This window comes from Podarcis cretensis (assembly GCF_951804945.1).
Source record: "Podarcis cretensis genome assembly, chromosome: 8".
In the NCBI taxonomy this organism is placed as follows: Eukaryota; Metazoa; Chordata; class Lepidosauria; order Squamata; family Lacertidae; genus Podarcis; species Podarcis cretensis.
The window spans coordinates 52,866,217-52,888,131 of NC_137177.1; the positions used below are offsets into that span (position 1 = coordinate 52,866,217).

General features: G+C 46.5%; 1 protein-coding gene and 1 long non-coding RNA gene across 2 annotated transcripts; one reads left to right on the forward strand and one right to left on the reverse strand.

Annotated features, from left to right (window-relative positions):
* Positions 1 to 10,203, reverse strand: SLC22A31 (solute carrier family 22 member 31). Its single transcript, XM_079988815.1, has 9 exons — positions 9,325 to 10,203; positions 8,654 to 8,757; positions 7,679 to 7,833; positions 7,295 to 7,463; positions 4,817 to 4,962; positions 3,237 to 3,345; positions 2,512 to 2,726; positions 1,824 to 1,935; positions 1 to 771 (listed from the first exon to the last, which is right to left on the reverse strand). Exons 1-9 carry the CDS (start codon positions 9,682 to 9,684, stop codon positions 342 to 344), a joined length of 1,800 nt encoding a protein of 599 aa, XP_079844941.1. The 5' UTR covers positions 9,685 to 10,203; the 3' UTR covers positions 1 to 341.
* Positions 10,204 to 11,283: 1,080 nt separating this feature from the next.
* Positions 11,284 to 11,838, forward strand: LOC307222677. The gene is made up of 2 exons (XR_013841839.1): positions 11,284 to 11,391; positions 11,436 to 11,838. It is a non-coding gene; the product is annotated as an uncharacterized lncRNA (long non-coding RNA).
* The last annotated feature ends 10,077 nt before the right edge of the window (positions 11,839 to 21,915 follow it).

Genomic DNA, 21,915 nt, shown 5'->3' on the forward strand with positions numbered 1-21,915 from the left:
TACAAAGGTGTCACACAGTTTTTTATTAGACGTGCTTGGGGGCACCAGAGTCTATAAGGCACTGAGGGTAGGGCTGCAGTGGCTCTTTCCCTGCGAGACAGAGAGAGGCGAGTCCAAAAAGCTGGCGCTCTGCAGGTGTTTTGGACTACAACTCCCATACTAGCCCCAAACGTCTGGGGGGGCAAGAGGCAGATGATCCTGTGTGACGGCCAGCCGCCCTCTGTGCTCACAGCCTCACTCCAGTTCTTAGGAACATGGTGCAGTCCTTCAACCGGGGGGGGGGGGGACTTAAACACCCTCCTCGCTGCCCCAAGGCATGCAGTCCAGTGGCCAGCAGGCCTCTACATCCCTTCCAGAGTGCTGCTGTTCTGGGAGCGCACCGGGAGCAGCGGTCTTGTTTGCCCAGAGCTGGCTCCATGGTAGGAGCCCAGCATCTTCTTGGTGGCTGAGACGAGGCGGGCGTAGCTGTCAGGGTCGTAGGGGCCAGCTGTGGAGCGGGTGGAGAGCAGCGGCAGGTGGTCCTTGTGGCGCTGGCGCTGACTGGAGCGGAAGAGCGGGGGCCGGTGCTGACTCTCCCCGTCCTGCAGAGAGTCCGGAAGGGGCCTGCTGGTGCTCTCTGGGAGCAGCATGATGCTAAGCACCGACAGGATGGCAAAGGAAGCGAAGATCACATGGTGGAGGAAGAAGCCATGGTTGTTGTGGATCTCCATGAGTGGAGTAGTGGCCTGGCCTACCAAGCCAGCGGCCAGGATGAGGCCCAGCCCAGAACCCCTGCAGAAGAGAAAAGGGCAGCAGTGTTGGGAACAAGAAGTGCTGGACGGGGTGAGGGGGGTAGAAGAGAGGAAGTCCCGCCTGGCTACATGAGGCACAAGCTCAGCAGCTAAGGACAGAGTGGGGCTCCCTGTGGGCCATGTCCAAGATCTTCCTCCCTCCCCCAAGCCCACTCCTCCTTTAATAAAAAATGTAGTTTTTACTGAGGATTTTTTTGTGTTACAAAACAGATGCCCACTTCTCCTTTTAATGGCTAGTGCGGCTGTGTGAGAAACACACAAAGGAGCGGCCTTTGCCCAGGTCAGATCAGTGTCAAACTCTGGCTGGCAGCCTCTTCCCAGGGCCCGATCCTCATGCCCAGGAAGGCTTTTACCAGGCCTACAACCCAGTATCAGAGAATGACTGGAGCTTCAGGAGGGGGCCACCCAGTGCTAGAGAGCAGCTGCTTTGCATCCAAAAGTTCCCACATTCCACCCCAATGACATCTTAATTAAAGAGCTGCCACTGCCAGTATATCTTCCTATATACATAAAAATGTAATGTTGTCGTCACACTGCTCCTGTTGGGAGGATTTGCAATGTTTCATCACAGTCCTGGATTTGCATGGTAAGCAAGCAAAGCAAGCAGGGGTGCGAGCCCCTTGTAAACAACACTCAGCCAGATGGACTAATGGTCGGACTCCGTAGAAGGCAGATTCCTGTATTTATATGACCTCCTGCATGCAAAGCAGATGCTCTACCACAGACCTACTTCTTCCCCAGTGGCAACCAGGGATTTAAATGTTCACAGGACCGGTCATTTGGGTAAGGCTTTCATCTGGGTAGACCTCTGCAAATTGGGCTTCTCCTGTTCCTTCCATCCCAACCCCCAGCCAAGATAATGCAGCAGTCACCCTCCCACTCTGGGTTCTGGGCCTGCCAGTCTATTATCATCCTCATTATAATTACATTTCTATACCGCCCTTCATCAGTGGAACACAGGGTGGCTTACAGTATACAGTCTAGGCCTTGTGTGCCTGCACAGCACATGCAGGGAGAGGAGAGACGCCTCACCTGACCACGGTGGGAAGCACCTCGCCGGCAAACAGGACGCTGAGGGCGGAAACAGCTTGTGACGCAAGGATCCCCAGGACAGAGAGCAGCACAATGAGCCAGGACATCAGGTCTAAGGGAGGAAGAATAGAGAGGCAGGCAGGTTAAGAAGGTCTGCCCAACTGCTAACGAAAGTGGATGGCCCAGAGAGGACTTCATAGAGCAAACCTTAGCACAGGAGAGGAACCCATGGCAGTCCAAAGCCACATTCCCTTCTGGGCTGCTTTCCAGGGGCCACATGCCAGTGCTGGGTGGGCCAGAGTAGGTGGAGAGACACATGCACATTTCCCCCTTTGGTGCAGTAGGCAGACTTCCCCACACACTTGCCACACCCCTCTCTGTCCTCCAACCAGGCAAGCAAGAGGTCATTGAACTGTTCTAGCCAAGCAAACACACTGGGGAGCAGGGAGGGGTTTAAACAGGGCCAGGTGCACAGGCTTGGAGTGACACAGCTCCAGGCCCAAGGCTCCCAACCCCTGCCTTAGCAGGTAACTCGCGCAAGTGTGCCAAGCTGCATGTGCACGGATGAGGACAGCTCGTGGCAGCTATGATCACTCTAAACCCAGCCAGGAGAAGAGAGCCTGGGTGGGGTGGGGGTCTCTTCTGTGAACTTGTGGTTACACCCCCCCCCATAACACTGTCTGCTTACACTGAGTCAAGGCCAGTAGCAGCAGCGAAGAAACGCCCATCAGGATGGTGCTGAGCAGGAGGGCGGCGCGGCGTCCAAAGTGGTCCACGGTCAGGCACAGGAAGAGGAGCGCAACCACCTCACTTGCCACCAGCAGGAAGTAGGGGAAGTAGAAGCCCGGTGCGTAAGAGGTCAGGTTGCGGGTGAAGCTGTGGCGGACCCCACTCCCAATGAACCTGGACGGTAGGGGAGACAGGAGGCAGGGGCAGAGAGATGATAAAATGCTCTGCAGTAACTCTAGGAGGATGGACCAGGGGTTAGAGTTTGACAGTATGAGGAGGGATATGGGTCCCGTGGGTCAAATAAAGAGGGTGGCACATGGGCCAGAAGTTCCCCATCCCTGCCCAAGAGGAGAAGCGATACTTGTGAATAACTAAGGATAGATAGCAAAGAGGATCAATGTATAGGTCTGTGAAGAGGCCAACTGGATGCCCCTGGGAAGCCTACTGGCAGCAGGGCGGGGAGACAGCAGCCCTCTTCCCACTGTTGCTCACTAGCAATTGGTACAGTATGCAAAGGTAGGCTGCCTCTGAACGTGGAGGTTCCAGGAAGACATTACAACTAATAGTCACTGCTGGGAGATTTCACCACCACAGCAACTTCAGAGTGGCTGCCGACACTTCCCAGCACAGCTCCCAGCTCCCACAACCAGTTCTCAAAGAACCCACAACACATCAGGCTCTTACGCAGTGAAACCCAGGATAAGGCTGTTCTTCCAAATGACCCGGGTGCGGAAGATCTTGCAGATGCTGTGGTACTGTGGCAGAGGGGCCCCTCCAGACAGGTTGTCCAGCTCTGGAGACGGAATTAAAAACATATTGTGAGACAACCAGCAACACTAATCCAGGAAACCCGCAGCATATATTTTTTAAAATTAATTGACATGAAGAACGTACATGCTGGTATTCAATTATATTCTCAGGGCAACTAACAGCAAAAAGTTAACACAATGGAATAATCTCTCAACAATGCAGGAAAAACCACAGACCAAACAGCAAATAAAAATGTCAGAAGAATGAATTAAGAAGCCTTGAGATTTATTTACATTTTCAAGGTCAGTGGCAGGTGCCTAAAGGGCAGCCAAGAATCCTTGGGTGTGCCAAAGCCAAAAAGGTCCTCTTCCATCATTTCAGAGACATATGCGTGGATCCTCTTTGCTATCTGTCCTGAGTTATTCACAAGTAATGCTTATCCTCTTGGGCAGGGATATACGATATACGATATCTTTATTGTCATTGTCCCATGCAGAACAATGAAATTGAAAAACTACATAAAAACACATAAAAACTACATAAAACTACTACAAAACTACATAAAACTACATAAAAACACATAAAAACTACATAAAACTACTACAAAACTACATAAAACATTCAAAAATCCCTAAAAACTCTGATGGGGATGGGGAACTTTTGGCCCATGTGCCAAATGTGGCCCAGGAGGCTGTTCCTGAGAAACCATCACCTACTTGCCCCACAACTGACATCATATGACACCACATATGCAACTTCCAAGGAACAAATGGGAGCTTAACGGGAGCTCCTGATTGTTCCTCTGCCGGAGGAAGGTGGGCTCCCACTACCCATCAGTGCACCTTGCTCCTCAGCAGGAGAAAGCTTGCACTGAAACTGCTGCAAAAATGGGAAAGAAAGAGACTCTCAAGTTTTCACAGTGCTGCCTGCCCCTGGAGCAAGCCCCTTGGAAGGGGTGCTGAGAATACACCTTCAAAGAGAAGCCACTGTGATGTCAGGTAACTGATAGATAGCCCTGCTTCCTGTCAAATTTGGCCTGAGAGGGCAGTTACAGGGATCTGGCCTGCTTGATGGGGTAGGGTAAAAGTTTATCCAGCTGTGCTCTAGGCGATGTTGGACTCCCATCAGCCCCATCCAGCATGACTAACACTCATGGGGGATGGAGGTCTATCTTCACCTGGAAGGTGACAGGTTCCCCATTCCTTACTCTAGGGGACCAGAAAACTCCACCCACATCAGAGAAACACATCCACCCATGTTGCAGCTTGCACACCTGCTTCTCTCACAGTGTGTCAAGAGACATCGACCCCAAAAAGGCAATTGGTGCTTTTTCCAGCCTCCAATTGCATGGGGATGGCGTACTTTGCACCCAAAGTAACCTGGCAGAGCAGATATTCACCAGCCCCACCAACCTGAGCTCCAAATGAGCACCCAGCATCCCGTTGCTCCAAGCCAGAAACTGACACAGCAGCAAGGCTTAGAGTGAGGGTCAAGCCTAGCCCTTCAGACCTCACCTGCAAACAGGTGCTCCCAACTGTAGGAGTCATCCTCCAGGCGGATTCCATTGCCCTCGGCTAAATCGCGCAGAACCTGCTTGCCTTCCTCAAGCTGCTGAGTGGCCAAGAGCCAGCGGCCCGACTCGGGGGAGAGGGCAGGACACCTGCTCCCAAAAAAGAAGAACAAGCACCGCTGACGACCGGTGGAATCCTGGCAGGCAGAGCTGGAGTGTAGCTGCTCCTTCATTCTGGACACTGTATCCCCACACGGAGAGCAACTACCCAAAGCCCAAAGCTTGCTGGATATTCTTGGGAAACCCAGTCTCTTGGCTACAGCCTGCACACACAGGAGTAACCACAACCACACTGTGCAAAAATGAACAAGGCAAAACTTTCAGGGGAGAAGAGGGAGGGAGAATACAAAATCTAAAACATGTATTATTATTATTATTATTATTATTATTATGATGATGATGATGAAGAATTTGGGGGGGGGGGTTTAAAGGTGATGGTTGTTATGTTCCCAAGCATGAACCAATTCAGAAGAACTATGGGGGCAGGGAGCCTTGAGTGCATATGACACTGAAAACTCTCCTTAGGTGGTGTTTAAGGACGTGTGGCTTGTGTGGTGAGATGGGGGCTTTTCAGAAGAACAGTCAACTTGCCACATCTCAAGTAGCGAGGAACAGCTGAACTGTGCAGCCTTTTGCTACTAGGTCAGTGCGCCATACTAATGGCCTCTGCCCGCCAACCAGAAAGTGTTTTCAAGTCCAGAAAGAAGAGAGGGAGGAAAGGGTGGGGGGGGTCATATGTTTTGAATAACAGCAACATGGGGTCCCCACTTCCGGATATCCATTTTATTGGGTGTTCATGAGGATTTGTGCTCATCATGCTAACAGGACCATCACCCCAGATCCCACACTCAATACTGTTTGTGCCTGAAGGTGTTTTGGAACAGTCACACTGCTTCATTTCCAAGCAGTGCATAGCCCTGGAATCCTGTAAAATGTCTTATACCGCAAACATTCTGGTTTATTTTTTTGCCCTGCTTTTGCTGTGCTATGGCCCCTCCAATTGCATGGGGATGACATACCATGGGGATGTGTACGCCATCCCCATGCAATTGGAGAGCTATAATGTGGCAGCATTGGGGCACGATGGCAGAGAAAAATTAAGTAGAACAAACCTGCCACTGATGCACTACTATTACGTCAAAACATGTTGCAGAAGACACCCACAACAACACCTTTGTCTGGAGGGGCCCGTACCCTCTCCTGGTTTCAAACTGGGGACACTGCCTTTGTGCAGTGCGGAGAGAAAGAAGGGAAAGTGTGCTTTTTAGTGCTTTCTTGTATGGATCCAGGGCCTCTCCCCTAAGTGTCCCAGCATGACTCTCCCTTTCCCTGCAATGTTTAAACATCCACTCCTTCCTCTGCAGTACACACCCCACATTGCTCAAGCCTAAAGGAAGCTGCTCCAAGTTGCAGCTGGATCAAGTGTGTTCCCTCAGCCCTTGAACTGAAGGGCTCTGCCAAGGGCTCTAGTGAAGAGGGTTTGCTCAGCACTCAGGCAGTGACCTCTGCAAGGCTGAGGAAGTCCCAAGTGGGCTGAGGCTTCAGAGTGGCTTGCAGCAGCACCCTCTCCTGCCTGGAAGGGTTGCAAGGAAATCGTGCAAAGGAGGCAGCAGGAGTGGGGATGCATGTGCGGCAGCAGGCAGCCACAGGATAAGCGCTGCCCTCTGACCCCATCACCATCAGGCAAGGGTCCCTTCCCACCTTGGGTGTGCTGTACCACTGTGTTTTGTCTCCATTCAGTGGGAAATATTTAACAGTGCACACATGTGCAATGCCACAGCGTAGTGTCAGCTGAAAGCTTTTTAGGGCACCAGGTTAGGGGATTGAGCAACTTTAACACAGCCCTTGGAGCTGCAAGACTTTTGTCAGATAGGCGTAGATTACTTATTCTGAGAAAGCAGGGCTGGGAACCTCAGGCTCAGAGACTGAATATGACCCTCCATTTGGTCCTCGTAACTCTCCGCAGGCCACATCCCTTACTTGGTCAACTTCAGGTCCTGAGTGTTTTTTGCCTGGCTGGAATGTGCCCCTGAACTCTGATAATGCCTCTTGCTTCCCTGGATGGAGGAAAGAGAGGGATGTCGGTGCCAAAACTGGTCTACTGGACAAAATGTGTGTGGCTCTGCCTGCCTTTGCTTCTATCTAACGGAATGCAGCCCTCAGAAGGTTGTCTAGAAGATAATGTGGCCCCTGGGCTGAAAAAGGTTCCCTACCCATATTTTAAGGCACCAGGAGAATTACAGGGAGTTCCCACCCTGGGAAGAGTTTTCTCAAAGTGCAGTGGGAGTGTGAGAACCACACTGATCTCCTCATTGACATGAGGTCCACAATGCTTCTTGTGCCTCTCATTTCAAGGAGTCATGTGTCTCCGTTGTAAGACTTCCCACCCCCCTTGGTATTCAGGGCTGAGAGGCAGACTTACCACCAGCAGGCAGCCAGCAGAGTGAGTCCCAGCACTATTGTCCCCTGGAGGAGCCGCCACTCCTTGCAAGCCACCGCCAGCCCTGGCAAGAGCAGCTCCCCAGACACCCAGAAGAAACCGGCGCCCATGGTGACTGCCAGGCGGTGCGGAGGGTCACACAACTCCAGCCCTGGGGAGGAAAAGCCAGTGAGAAACACAAGAAATGGAGACTGGGGGCAGAATGTACAGGAGAGGTACACATGGCAAGCAGAGTTTGCTGGTAGCCTGGGAGACACACAGGTCTCTGCTTTGGCAAAGATCCAGAATTCCCAACCCATTATATGAAAGCAGAGGCAACTGCGGAGGACCTAACAAGGATGTGGGGTAGCAAAGAGGGCCACTCACTTGCAACATAGAGGGAGAGGAAGGTGCCAGCCAGCAGTGCCCCAAAGAGCAGCCGGGTAAGTACAAGCATAACGTAATTCACAGCCAGTGCCACGGCAATGCCCAGAGGGATGGACAACATCAAGGAGGAGATGAAAGTGGCCCGGCGGCCAAACCTAGAAAATCAAAGGAGGGCAGTGAGTAAGGATGCAAAGTTGGGGGATTCTACAGGAGAGCCAAAGGCCCATCTAGTCCAGCATCCTGCTCTCCGCCAGATGCCCCAGTAGGAAGTCTACAGCTCTCACTGGCTGCATCTCTGCTCAAAAACCCCAGCCCCCTCACTCCCACAAGACACAAATCCATGGACAATAAAGCTACCAGCGGCTACTAGCCACAATGGCTGTGCTCTTCCTTCATGGCCAGAGAAAATAATACTTTTCAATGCCAGTTGCTGGAAATTGCAGGAGGGGAGAGTGCTCTTGTTCTCAGGTCCTGTTTGAGTGTTTCTCATAAGCATCTGGGCGGCCACAGTGAAAACAGGATGCTGAACATGATGCTGAACACTCTAACCACTACACCACACTGGCTCTAATACCAAGTCAAACTGTTTTGTTGCTCGACTATTAGCATTGACTCTGAGCGACAACATTCTCTCCAGGGTCTCAGGAAGAGAAGGATCTTCCCTGCCACTTGCCATTTTATCATTAAAAACAACTGGAATTGAACCTGGGCTCTACTCCATGCATAACCAGTGCTCTACCACTGAGCATTACATTCGCTTCCCTTGGGGATAAGAACATCCTGGTTCAACAAGACTGCAGAACCACAACACCATACAGCAGCTGTACACTAAGAGTATACTGGGTTCACTGGGACGCTAATTAAGAACATGGTAACAAGCTTCCAGTCCTCACTGAGGATTCACAGCACACAAGGCAAGGCTTGCTACAAGCTCAAGGGAAGGCAAAGCAGCATTGTGATGGGGAAATATTTTACCTGTCACAGGCCGATCCAAAAGCCATGTAACCAATCAACCACCCCAGGAGGTGGGTGGTTTGCTCCAGGGGCACCTGCCAGTGGTTGGCACAGACCAAGTCCCACTAGAAGGAAAAGGGAGGAGAGTTTTCAGAACCAGGAGGCTGGTGGTGTTGCCTGCCTTTAGGTCTTCTCATAGATATAGAGACGCCCAGGGGCCACGTCCAGCTTTTGAGGCCCCCAGCCATAATAAAATTTAAAAATGGCGCACAAAAGCAAAATGATCTAAATCAGTTAACAACAAAAACCATCAAGCTGGTCTCTGAATGTAATAAATTTCATGTTCAAGTTCAACAGAAATCATGGATTTTACCAAATGGCACCTCTTATTTGTTTAAATGCCTCCCTCACCCCCGCATAAAAACAAGCTGCAAAAATTATCAAATGCAGAAAAAGTAACAAGTTAATTTTAAACCTAAAAATCAAAATTAACCCTAATTTTGAGGCCTACTTTAATCTAGAGGCCCAGGCCAAGCCCCTCCCCGCTCTTTACAAAATGTGCAAGAGCGAGAGGTTTTGCCTAGGTCAGAACCCACGGCGTCATTTGGGCAGGTGGACCTGGGTCTCCCTCTTCCGTCCCCTTCCCAGGGCCACTCTGCACATCCTCAGAGGCACCCTTCTGACCCACGGACCTGCGTCACGACGGTGGAGAGGAGGCCGGCCTCAGGCAGAACGTACTCCCAGCCGCGGGTGCAAGGGCCGGTCCCGTTGGGCTCGAGGCCGCCCCCGGGCGGCGGGTAGCGGTAAAGCAGGCAGTGGCTGCCGGGCGGGGTGGAGGCGTTGCGCAGCTCGGGCCCGCTGGCGTTGCGCAGCTCGGGCGGCAGCAGCGCCGGGTCCGGGCGGCAGCGGTGCTGCGGGGTGGCGGCCAGCAGGAGCCCCGCAGCCAGGCCGAGCGCCAGCGGCACGTTGGGCAGCCACGAGGCGGCAGCCAGGAGCCGGGTGCGCCGCCCGAAGCCGCCCACCTGCCGCAGCAGCTGCCCGTCGAAGTCCATGCGCCGCGGGCAGGACGGTCACCTGGAGCAAAAGAGCAGCGCCGCCTGGCTGGCTGGCTAGTTAGGCGGCTGCGGTGGGGCGGGTGCTTAAGGAGGCCGGCCGGAGGGAGCCGCCCCCTGGGAGCTCGGAAGGAAGAAAGGACTGGGGAGCGCGCGGCGAGGCAGCGACCCTCGACGGTCCCCTCCCCCGCTGCTGCCGCCGCTCGCTTCCTCCCTCTCTGCCTGACTTCGCCAAGAGAGCCGTCGAGGAAAAGCGGCCGGGGTAAGGAGGGCTGCTTGCGGCTCCCGCTTTTTAGACGGCCCGCTCACCGACGCAGACACAAGTCTTTCCTCCTCCTCAGCGCCGCCTACTGGTTCTCGTCCGCCCCGTCGCGTAAGGCGTACCGGTGGATTCTTCAAAGGATTCCGGACACGTTTCCCTAAGTTTTGCCTGTTGATTTACATGAGAAAATAAGGTGGTGGGATGGCAACATATATTCGCGTGATAGCAGTAAAATTTCAAAGCGGTTTACAAAAAGGATAAAACAATAACATTATCAGTAAAAAAAAGCAGTTAAAATTACTATCTATATTATTCAAAAATAATTAAAATAAACGATAAACTAAAAACAAAAACAAAACACAAGATTAAAGCACATTACAACATTCTGCATGCCTGGGTAGATTTGCCTAAACAAAAAATATTTTAGCAGGTGCCCAAAAGAATCATTGAAGACACCGTCCTGATTGTGATAGGCAGGGAGTTCCAAAGTGTGAGTGCTGTAGGCAAAATAAAAGCCTTTTCTTCCTTCAAAAGCAGGAGGGAGATTGAGGATCATTGCAGAAGTCCCACCCCCTTAGATCAAGAGCCTGGCTGGAGCAGACTTTTTGGGGCGAGCCATCCAGCCCAGTATTGTATCCTGGATCCTAGAAGGAGAGGCCAGGCAGATTCCTCTGCAAAGCTCACCCACCAGCCTTGCAAATTACTGTGTGTGTGTGTCCAGCATTCTGTGTTTGGACATTGTGGAGGATAGAGTGGGCTGCATCTGACGAAACAGGCTGCAATCCACTAAAGCTTAAGCAAAAACAGGTAGCCTTGAAGGCCATTCCACAAGACACTTTGTTGTCATTGATCCTGCGAGAGTAATGATAATACACTTTTTAAACCACCCTTCAACCAAGTTTCCTTAGGCACCACCAGCTTCTGACTCATATAGGAACCAAAGCTGCCTCTTGGGTGTGCTGCTGCCCTGAAGCTGGATCAGACCAAAGTCCCATCTAGCCCACCCCCCTGTTCTTCAGATGGCCAACCAGATGCCCACAGGAAGCCTGCAAGCAGAATGTGCGCACAAGGGATCTCCCTCCCTCCTGTGGTTTTAAGCCATTGGCTTTCAGAAGCATCACTGTCTCCTACTGTGGAGGTAGAACACAGCCTTGTCCTCCATGAATTTACCCAAGCCTTTTACAGCTATATTATCACTACAAACTGTAGGAGCAAGTTTGGCAGTTTAACTTCACTTTGTGAAGAAGTGCTTCCTTTTGTCTGTCCTGAATTTTCCTGCATTCAGCTTCCATGAGCACAGCCAAGGGGGAGCAGGGGGGACAGCTGCCCCCCCAAATCAATAAAAATCCTGGCTATGCCCTTGTCATCTTCATTGGATGGCCTCTCCCACTACATTAAGGAAGACTGTGCAGAACCCAGGAAAGATGGTAGGAGGTCATACATAGGCCCTTAGCTATGGCTACTTGAAAAAAGGACCTGGAAAACACAGGCCCTTTACCTGGACTAACAAGTGCACCATTTAGCCTGGTGTACCCTTGTAATAAGAAATTAGAACAGACAGGTGCTGCAATTTGACCCAATATTCTTTCACAAAGAGCCCCCTCCAAACCCAGGATCTGCGCCCAAATGTAAACTCCAACCTGCTTACAGCTACTTCCTTTTGTTTTTAGGAAAATAGGAAGTTGTCTTATTATACCAAGTCAGGCCATCTAGCTCAGCACTGCTAACACATAGTGGCTCTCTTGTTTGTGTTTCAGACAAGGCACATCCACAGTCTTATCTGGAGACATCATGGATTGAACCTGGGTCCTGCTCTGTGCAAAGCAGATGCTCAACCACTGAGCTACAACCCCTCCCTATTTCTAGTCTTTAAAAATCCCCATGCTTCCCCCGCCTCCCTCCAAAAAAATTAAATAGTGTTTTACATATTACTCCATAGCAGAATGAACTGCTGGTGGTAGAGCTTTGCAGTTGCCTTTTAGGGAAGTGAGGAGCGGCCTCCCCATCTGTTATTGCATAAAAACAGACATAGAGTTTGAAATCACTCGCCAGCCGCCTAAAGTCCTAGAAACACCTTGCCTGAGAGTCACATGATCCCAGGGACTGGTCAGCTTTCCCTCCCTGGCTTCCTGCCTCTTAGACTCACCTTTCCCAAGGTAGTGGGGTGGGGTGGGAAAATGTCTCCATGTTACAATGCAGATCTAAATGTTGTTCCTAAGTGGTGTTGGGGGGGGGCAGGGAGTGCACAGTCAAGAAGAGGCCTTGCTTTTAACTTTCCCCAGTGAGAAGGCTCAGAGACAGCAGCTGAGGTTGCACAGCTGGGACAGAGTGGCTGCTGATAAAAAGGCCTTTTGTTCTAAGGGCCCCTCCCTGTCTGTAAATTGAGCTCTTATCAATTTACTCATCTGGGCAGGGAGAGAGAATCTGGGGAAGAGGGAGGAAAGATTATTAGCACTCTAGCAGCTGAGACAGAGAAGGAGCAAGCACATTCCGGTCAAGCAGCTTTCTTTCAGCTACTACCTCTGAGTGATTGTATCCTATATCAGGTTTAAGCTTGCCAAGTGTGTTTGACAAGTGCTGCTGTGCTTGCGCCAAACAGCCTCCACCCCTGCGAGAAGCTTGTCACTGCACCTCAGCAGACTGGGGGACTGTGTGGCTGTCAGACTAGTCTCGGTGAATCTTAACACAAGTATTGCAGGGCAAAGGCCGGTTCTGTCTACTGGGACACATTGGCTGTATGCATACCATTCATTTAATGCTCATTCCCCCCTTACACACACACACACACACACACACACACACACACACACACACAAACCCAATCCCAGGAACAGCTGCAATTCCCAGCATCCTTAACAAACTACAGTTCCCATGATTATTTTTTTTTGTGGGGGCAGGGGCAGAGAATGTGCTTTAAATGTGTTCTGTGCTTTTTCAGCCTACGTTGAAGTTATCTCCCTCCAGCAAAACAACTACATTAGTTCATGTCAGCGTTGTCTTTAAATATTCTGTCCCCCAGGTGATAGAAATTGCTAAACATCAGAATCTCACCCAACGCTAAGACGTGTCCTGAAAATTGCTCTTTATTTTTTTTTTCCAAATACATTTTTATTGAGGTTATACACATAACAAACATACAAACAGATACAAAAGAAAAAATTATAACAAAAAAAAAAACACAAAAAAGCATCAGGATATACAAGCCAACTTTTTCCTCTCTCTAACTATACAAAGATAGATTAATCTGGCTGTTTCACAAAACAGTAAATGATTAAAAAAAAAACAAAAAAAAACACACACGCAAAAACCACCTCCTGGACTTCCTTCCATCCTTTTGGTAAGTATCAAATATCTGCTTCCATTACGTATTTGATTTTTAATCTATAGGCCTAAATTCACACGCTGGTAGTATTGTTCTGACCCCACCAATCACATTAAGCATTTATTCCAATATAGTTCCAGTATTTACTCCAATTTTTCAGAGATTTCTGTTCATCGTGGTCTCTTAATTTACCTGTTAATTTATCAAGCTCAGCATAATTTATCATTTTAATTTGCCAATCATTTATATTGGGGATAGTTTCCACTTTCCAATATTGTGCCAATAAAATTCTCGCTGCTGTGGTGGCATAGAGGAATATCGTTCTATCTTCTTTCTTAATATCTTTACCCGTCATTCCCAGCAAAAAGGCTTCGGGTCTTTTGGGAAAAGTGTATTTAAATATTCTTTTAAGCTCATTGTAAACCGATTCCCAAAAGCCTTTCACCTTTTTGCATGTCCACCATAGATGATATAGGTCACCCTCCACCTCCCCACATTTCCAGCATTTCTTATCTTTTAGTCTATACATTTTGGCCAACTTCACAGGGGTGTGGTACCACCTATATAGCATCTTCCAAACATTTTCTCTCAGAGACATACATGCTGTAAACTTTATATTACAATTCCACACTTCCAGCCACCTTTCAAAATCGATATTATAACCAAAGTCAATTGCCCATTTAATCATTGCCTCCTTCACCTCCTCGTCCTTTGTATACCACTCTAAAAGTATGTCATAGATTCTAGATAGGGTTTTGTTTTTACCTTCTATTACTTCTACATTGAATTTTGATTTTTTGTCATCAAAACCCAACTTCTTCTTGTCCTCTTTTAGCAAATCATTCACCTGGTGGTATTGCAACCACCCAGTGAATAGATTTTTTATCTCTTCATAAGGTCTAAGTCTTGGCCCTTGGTCTGTTTTTCTTAACATTTCCTCATAGGTGGCGTTTTTTTCCTCCATGTTTGTTTTCTTCACCGTTAAAGCCTCAATTGGTGAGATCCACCATGGGGTCTTTCTTTCAAGGAGATTTTTATTCCTTTCCCATGATTGGTATAAAGGTCCTCTAAAAATATGATTTAGAAAGCTCTTGTGGACCTTCACTTTCCCATACCAAAGGTACGAATGCCATCCGTACCAATTATTAAAGCCTTCTAAATCCAGTAGATCTCTATTCTCCAGTTTTATCCAATCTTTTAACCAAAGTATACAGGCCGCTTCGTAGTATAGACTTAGATCCGGGAGAGAAAAGCCCCCTCTTTCTTTTTTATCTATCAAAATTTTCATTTTTATCCGTGGCCTTTTCCCCTGCCAGATATACTTTGCCAAGACTCTCTGCCACTCTTTACATTGTTTTAGGTCTTTAAGTATGGGGATGGTCTGGAACAGAAATAGCATTCTAGGCAGAATATTCATTTTGACAACAGCTATCCTCCCCAAAAAGGAGAGTTTCATCCTCCCCCAAAATTCCATGTCTTTCTTTATACTCCTCCAGGTGACATCATAGTTATCCTTATATAAATTTATGTTCTTAGCTGTGACCCATATCCCAAGATACTTCACTTTCTTAACTACTGCAATTTCTGTCCTTCTCTCTAAATCTATTATTTCTTCCTTTGTTAAATTTTTAACCAACATTTTGGTTTTATTTTTGTTTATCTTAAGTCCTGCCACGGCTCCAAATTCGTCAATCTTTAGTAAAGCTTCTTTTACACTCTTTTTTGGGTCTTCTAAAGTTAGTACGATGTCATCTGCGAAGGCCTTGATTTTATATTCCCTCTTTCCTACCTGCACTCCTTTTATTTCTGTTGCCCCCCTCAGTCTCTCATTCAGTATTTCTAGTACCGTTATAAACAGTAAAGGGGACAGGGGGCAACCCTGTCTAGTTCCTTTATATATACCAAAATATTCTGTTGTGGTGTTGTTTATTACCAATTTTGCCTTCTGTTCCTTGTATATTGCTTCTATCCCTCTTCTAAATTTCTCTCCCATTCCCATCGTTTCCAGACTTTTCTTCAAGAACTCCCATGAGATGTTATCAAACGCCTTTTCAGCGTCTATAAATACCAAGGCCGCTTGTCTGTCTATACTCATATCCAAATATTCAATAATATCTATCAGATTCCTTACATTTTCCCTTAATTGCCTCCCTGGAAGGAAACCCGTTTGATCTTTATGTATTTTGTTGTTCAAAACCTTTTTTTAGTCTTTCTGCCATTATATCTGTGAATAGTTTATAATCATTATTTAATAATGAAATTGGCCTATAGTTTTTCACTTCCAGAGTATCTGCATCTTTTTTAGGAATCAAAGTAATATATGCTTCCTTCCAGGTGTTCGGGATCCTTCCTTCCTTTAATATATTATTCATCACTTCTCCTAGCACTGGGGATATTTGGTTACTTAATGTTTTATAATATTTGGCCGAAAGGCCATCTGGCCCTGGGACTTTCCCACTTTTCATCCTTTTAATAGCCTTTTTTATCTCTTCTTGAGTAATTGTCTGGTCTAATATCTCATTTTCTTCTTTTGAAATTCGTTTTAGGTGATGCACTTGTAAAAAGTGGTCTATTTCTTGCTTTGTTTCCTTTCCTCTTTTATATAAATCCTTGTAATATTTTTGAAATATCTTTCTTATCTCTTTTGGCTCTTCCACAATCCTTTCTCCTTCCCTTATCCTACTAATCGTATTTTGTTTTCTTCTTTCTCTTATTTGCCACGCCAGGTATTTTCCTATCTTATTTGCTGACTCAAACGTTCTCTGATTCATCATTTTAATTTTCCATTCTACCTCTTGGTCGATTATTGTAGAAAATTTAGCTTGTAATATCTTTATATTCTGTTTTGCGATCTCCTCATTGGGGTTGATAGTCAACTTTCTTTCATTTTCCATAATCTGTGTTAGGATCTGTTCCTTCTTTGTCTCTTTTTCTTTTCTTACTTGACTATTTTTCTGTATTAAGAAGCCCCTCATAACTGCCTTTCCTGCGTCCCACACAGTCTCTATAGCAATTTCCCCATTTAAATTCCATTTAAAATAGTCTTCTATTGTCTCTATTGCCTTATTTACAATCTTCTGATCATTAAATAAAAATTCATTCATCCTCCATCTAACCGTTCGGATATCTCTACCTTTTAGCTCAATGGAGACCGCATTATGATCAGATATAGTTCTTGGAAGAATTTCCGATTTAGTTAGATTTTGAGTTAGTTCCTTCGAAATCCAAATGCTGTCTATTCTCCCCCAACTCTGATTTGAGTTTGAGAAGAAAGTATATTGTTTTGTAGTGGGGTTTTTAAGTCTCCATGCATCAATCAGTCCCAGATTTTTTACCATATCAAAGAAGGATCTCGGTAATTTACCTTCCTTCTTCTCCTGTTTTTTTGTTGACTTATCTAGGTTTGGGGACACCACCCCGTTAAAATCACCCATCAATATCATTTTTTGGTCCATCCATTCCATCAATTTGTCTCCTAATTCCAAATAAAAGGCTGATTTTTTATCATTTGGGGCATATATTCCCACAACAATTATTTTTTCTCCCTGATACACCATTTGAACAATGACTACTCTCCCTTGGTCATCTTTGTATAATAATTGTGGATCATATTTTTCCTTTATGTATATTACCACCCCTCTTTTCTTCACTCTATCTGATGTCACAAAATCTATTCCCAATCTCTTATTGCTTAGTAATCTCTTATGCTTATTTATTATGTGCGTCTCTTGGAGACATATTAAGTCACAGTTCTTTTTCAGTAATATGTGAGTAATCTGATTCCTTTTATTTTTATTGTTCAATCCATTCACATTCCAGTTTAGTATTTTTAATGCCATCTGTTATATACTATTTAATTAACTTATTAAACCTGTGTACAATTTAGTGTTCTTTGTCTCCTTCCTCTAGTTCTTCTCTTTCTCCTATTGAGCTCTCCTCTCTTTCTTCTTCTTCACTCCCTCCTTTTTCTTCTCCTAGCTGGTTCTCTACCTCCTCCTCCCCCATCATTTTCCCCAGGTCCTTCTCGTATCTCCTTGCAAATTTTTGAAGTTCTGAGATAGTGGACAGTTTAAACTTTTTTTCTTTGAAATAGAATGAAATACCTTCCGGAAACTCCCATCTATACAAGATCCCATTTTTCTTCAGTTGATTTGTTAATTTTTTATATGGGTCCCTCCTTCGAAGAAATCTCGAAGGAATCTCTTTGTAAATAATAATTGGGTTTTCTTCAATATATAACCTTTTGACATAGTTCTGTTTCAAAATTTCGTTTCTTATCTCCAATGAGTTAAACATGGCTATTACATCTCCTGGCAATTTTTTCCCTCTGGCCTTGGCCGATTTTGTTCTTATTCGAAATATGTTTACCAAGCAATGGTTTATCTCTTCTTCTTTTCTATCTAGCCATATTGCCAGCTCTTTCACCACTTTAACTCTAATATTCTCATTTAAATCCTCTGGTATTCCTCTAAGTTTTAGTTAGATTGATTTTGACGCATCTGCGTCATAGCCATGTTGTCCAACAACTCTTCCTGTGTTGCTCCTATTTCTTTAACTTCTAATCTAATCCTGTCCATCTCTTTCCTACTGTCTTTCGTGTCCTTTTGAACCCTTTTCACTGAATCCTCCAAAACCTTAGCTTTTACCGAGAGATCCTTAACTTTCCCTTTCAGTTCCCCTACCACTTCCTCCAATTTTTTGTCTAGAGTATCTTGTACCTCCATCAATTTTCTCTCAATATACTGTTCATTATTTTTAAATTCTTTTCTTATTTCGGCCATCAAGCTGTCATAATCTCTAATATCTCTTGCCTCCTTCCCCTCTTCTTGTTTTGAAGGCCTCCTTTCCGCTGGTGTTGCCACCCCCTTCTTAGAACCGTTCGGCATTTGTATATTTAAGTTTAGTTCTTCCTAGTATACTGTATAATGTAATATACTATGTGGGTAAGATATAGAGGTAACAAGGTTAACAAGGTTAACGTCTCTCAGATATTGCAACAAGAGTCCAAAATTGACTAAATTGGTACAGCACAAAAATTAACTCTTAATTAAGATCAGATATTAATAATACAGTTTTAACTGTACCTAAATTCAGACACGTATTTAAATCCTCAGAGTCTTATAATTAAATGTAGTAAACACCTGAACCTCCAGAAACACTTCCAGATTCAGGGGGTTCTCAAACTCATGAGCAAGGTCCTGCGAAAACGTATTCTTTAACTTTGCATCCCGGGGTGTATGTCTCTTTAAATCCCGAAGAATCAAGAGAATCACAGCTGTCTCTGAAGCTCAAAAACGTATCCGGTTGGGGATGAAGAAGGCGGGTCCCCTTTAACTCACTCAATATGGCAGTCCTTTCACAGTCTCACCATCTTTAAGCAAACTTTAAACAAACTTTAAACACAGTCTCACAGTCCCTGTCTTTAAACACAGAGCGCTGCTAAGGCACCTATATTCCACACTCCGTTTAAGTCCCAATTCTCCCCAATCCTGAGGTTTAAAAGCAAAAGTCCTCCACCGAAACCCGTGCTGGTTAAAGCGCTCTCCGTCCCGATGAAACAGAAAAGTCTTTTTCCCCTCTCCCTAGTCGATATAGTAGTTCAACTGTTACCTTGCCTCTGACACTTTATACTTTGTGTCTGAGGTCTTTCCACCACACACTCACTGGCAGCTTGTTTCCTCTTTTCCTCTTTTGTTTCCTCTCTGCCAGCGTCTTGCTATACTTTCTTTTCACCTTACCGCCAGGAATGGACTCCTCCTCCTTTTCACCAATTATTTCTTCTCCGCTGGGTTCTTATCAAAACGTTCCTTTAATCTTTTCTAAGTAATTTCCAGTATTTCTTTATCCCCACTGCTTTTCCACAGTGATTTATAGCTACTTCCCAGCTTCTCCGCTGTTGTTGGAGGTCCGCCGCTTTCCCTCGGAGTTTGAGGCTTCACAGCATGGAGTCTGTTGCCTCCCCTTTACACTGCAGCTCCAGCCTTGTTAAACGCCGGCAACACAGGCGAGCACAGGCAGCGTCGCAGGGTACCTTGTCCCGCAGGATTCCCTCCTGTGGTTTCAGGGTTCACGTAGCCTTCGCGACCCCTCTAAATCTCCATGCTGTTCGAGACTCCCCCAGAGGAGTTATCTCACACTCCTTTTCAGCGGCCGCGGCGTCCCGGAAGTCGCAGGTGGTTATTCCTTCTGTCTCAATGAATTGCTCTTTAAATCTCTGGACTGTTCAGCAATTTAACCCACTTCAAATTCTTGTTTGCAGTGGTGAATCAGGATGCTATTTCATCGCTCCAAAGTGCTCTGAGAGGACACAACACAGCCAGCTTTTGTCTCACCAACTGATTATTCCAGCAAAACAAATGTTTAGAACATGGCAAGCTGAGCTGTAGCAACAGATCCTGTGAAACATTGTCCATGTGGATCAAATCCCAGGGTTAACTGCAGGAAATAGCCTGCCATCATCAAAATAATTGTTGGCAGGGGTAGCCCTCAACTGTGACTGTTCTGAGAACTCCTTTTAAAAATTATTTTGAAGGGAAGGAAACACTGCTCTGTATTGAGTCAGCCTCTTGGGTCTATCTAGCCCTGTATTGTATACACCTGATCCAGCCCCCAAGCAGTTTTTGCTTTCCCTCTCTGCAAGACCTCTCATTTGAGTGGCAGTGGAGAAGCACAGCACCTTGATGGGGATGCAAACCGTCACCTTCCTGGTTGTCAGGTTGATCATTTAACAAGGGAAGAGGGAGCAGCACCTGCTTGTGTGAGGCATTGGGGTGTCCAACTTCTGCTACAAGGATTCAGACAGGGGAATGCAAGGAACAGAGTGTCTTTGCCACCTCCTTGGAGGGAAAAAATGGAATATAAATGCAATAAATAAATAAATAATATACCACCCTGAGTTAGATGGATCAATGATCTGATACCAGGTGAGGCCGTTTCTTGTGTTTCCAGGTCTTGCAAAATTCAGAGTGCCTTGCGCCAGAAACACTCTTTCTTTCCAGTGAAGAAATGGAAACCTTGCAATGAGGAAGTGACAACTCTTTCACAATCTTTGCAGCAGAAGCCAAAGTGAGCAAACCTCACGATGCATGGCTAAAACAGCCCTCTGAGCATCTTAAGAGGAAGGATCGGCACAAAGGTGTTAAACAAAGTGTCCCATTCCATTCTCACCCCGGTAATTAATATTTCCAGAATAGCAAGACCCTGTCCACGCACCACGCAGAAAAGACGACATATTTTCTCCAGATCCACAGCTGATCCCAAGGGGGCTAGAAGTAGCTTTTGTTAAGCCACCTTGGTCACTTTACATGGAAAAGCAGAGTCTAAATGTAATAAAACAGTAGGTTACCTCTGCTGCAGCTGCTGCTAATCTTCTCTGCTCCCTGCCATGACCTCCCTGCAAGCTGTGGCTGTGCTTTGACAAGCAGCTGGGATTTCAGCCCTTTTGATCAGCCTCTGTCTGGTGAGCAAGTTTCAGCAAATTGCTGGTGACATCTAGTGGTGCAAGACGAAAGTTCCCTGTGCACCTGTTTGTATATATAGCAAACTTCACTAGCCTGTCTTCTTCCACCAGTCCCAGCTAGCCCAAAACATCTGGAAGCCACAAAGCTGATGCCGTCAGGGACTCTGGGAACTCTCACCTTGTACTCTTTATTTCTGTGCATGGCTGTCTCCTATTTATGCCTCCAACTCTGCAAATTGCCAATAAAAGAATGCCAATTTGAGGGGAGTCTCTGGCCTGACCCAGCAGGGTTCTTCTTATGTTCATAGGCATAGCCTGGAATGAAGCTATAACTCAGCAGCAGAATATGTGGCTTGGACTGAAGAGGTTCCAGCTTCAATCACAGCACATCCCGGTTTATTAGTCATTCATTTATTCAATTTATTCCTTCCTCCCAAAGGAGCCCAGGGTGGCAAAAAAAGTGATAAAACAACAAAATCACCATAAGCATGCCTGCGAGTCAAGAAACAATGCTGGAATAGATGATCCAACTCAGCCTAAGATAGGCATGTAAATGTTCACCTCCCTCTCCTCAGACCTCATCTTTATTTTATTGCATCTACATCCCACCTTCCCTCCAAGCTCCAGGTGGCATGTAAGGGTTTCCCTTTCCCCCATTTTATCCTCACAACAAGCCTGTGAGGTAGGTTAGTCTGAGCAGCAGCAACTGGTCCAAGGTCGCACAGTGAGCTTCAGGGCTGTTTGGGAATTTTGTACCCTATTCATGTCTCTTTCCCAAGATATGATCACTGGGGTTGGAATTGCATCACTTTGGTGATTTTGTATGGCAGGGACGGGCAACCTGCAGTCAAATGTTGATGCATTTCAGCTGCCAATTATCCCAAACTTATTGACCATGGTGGTCACAGCTGCCAAGAGTTGCTGTTCTCCATCCCTACTGGACAGCACCTAATGGCAGTGGCACTAGATACACAAAGCAGTTGTTGTGAATGCACGCGTGCGCACACACACAGTGGTGGTGAACACACTATCCCTGCCCTCCCTCATACAATTTGGCATTTGTCAAGACAAGCTTCATGGAAGAGCCTCACCAAAACATGAAGGAAAACACTTGTGGGATGCTACCATGCCTGGCCTTGTAGTATTGTAGAGAGAGATATTCGGGACATGTATTTGTGTGTGTAAACC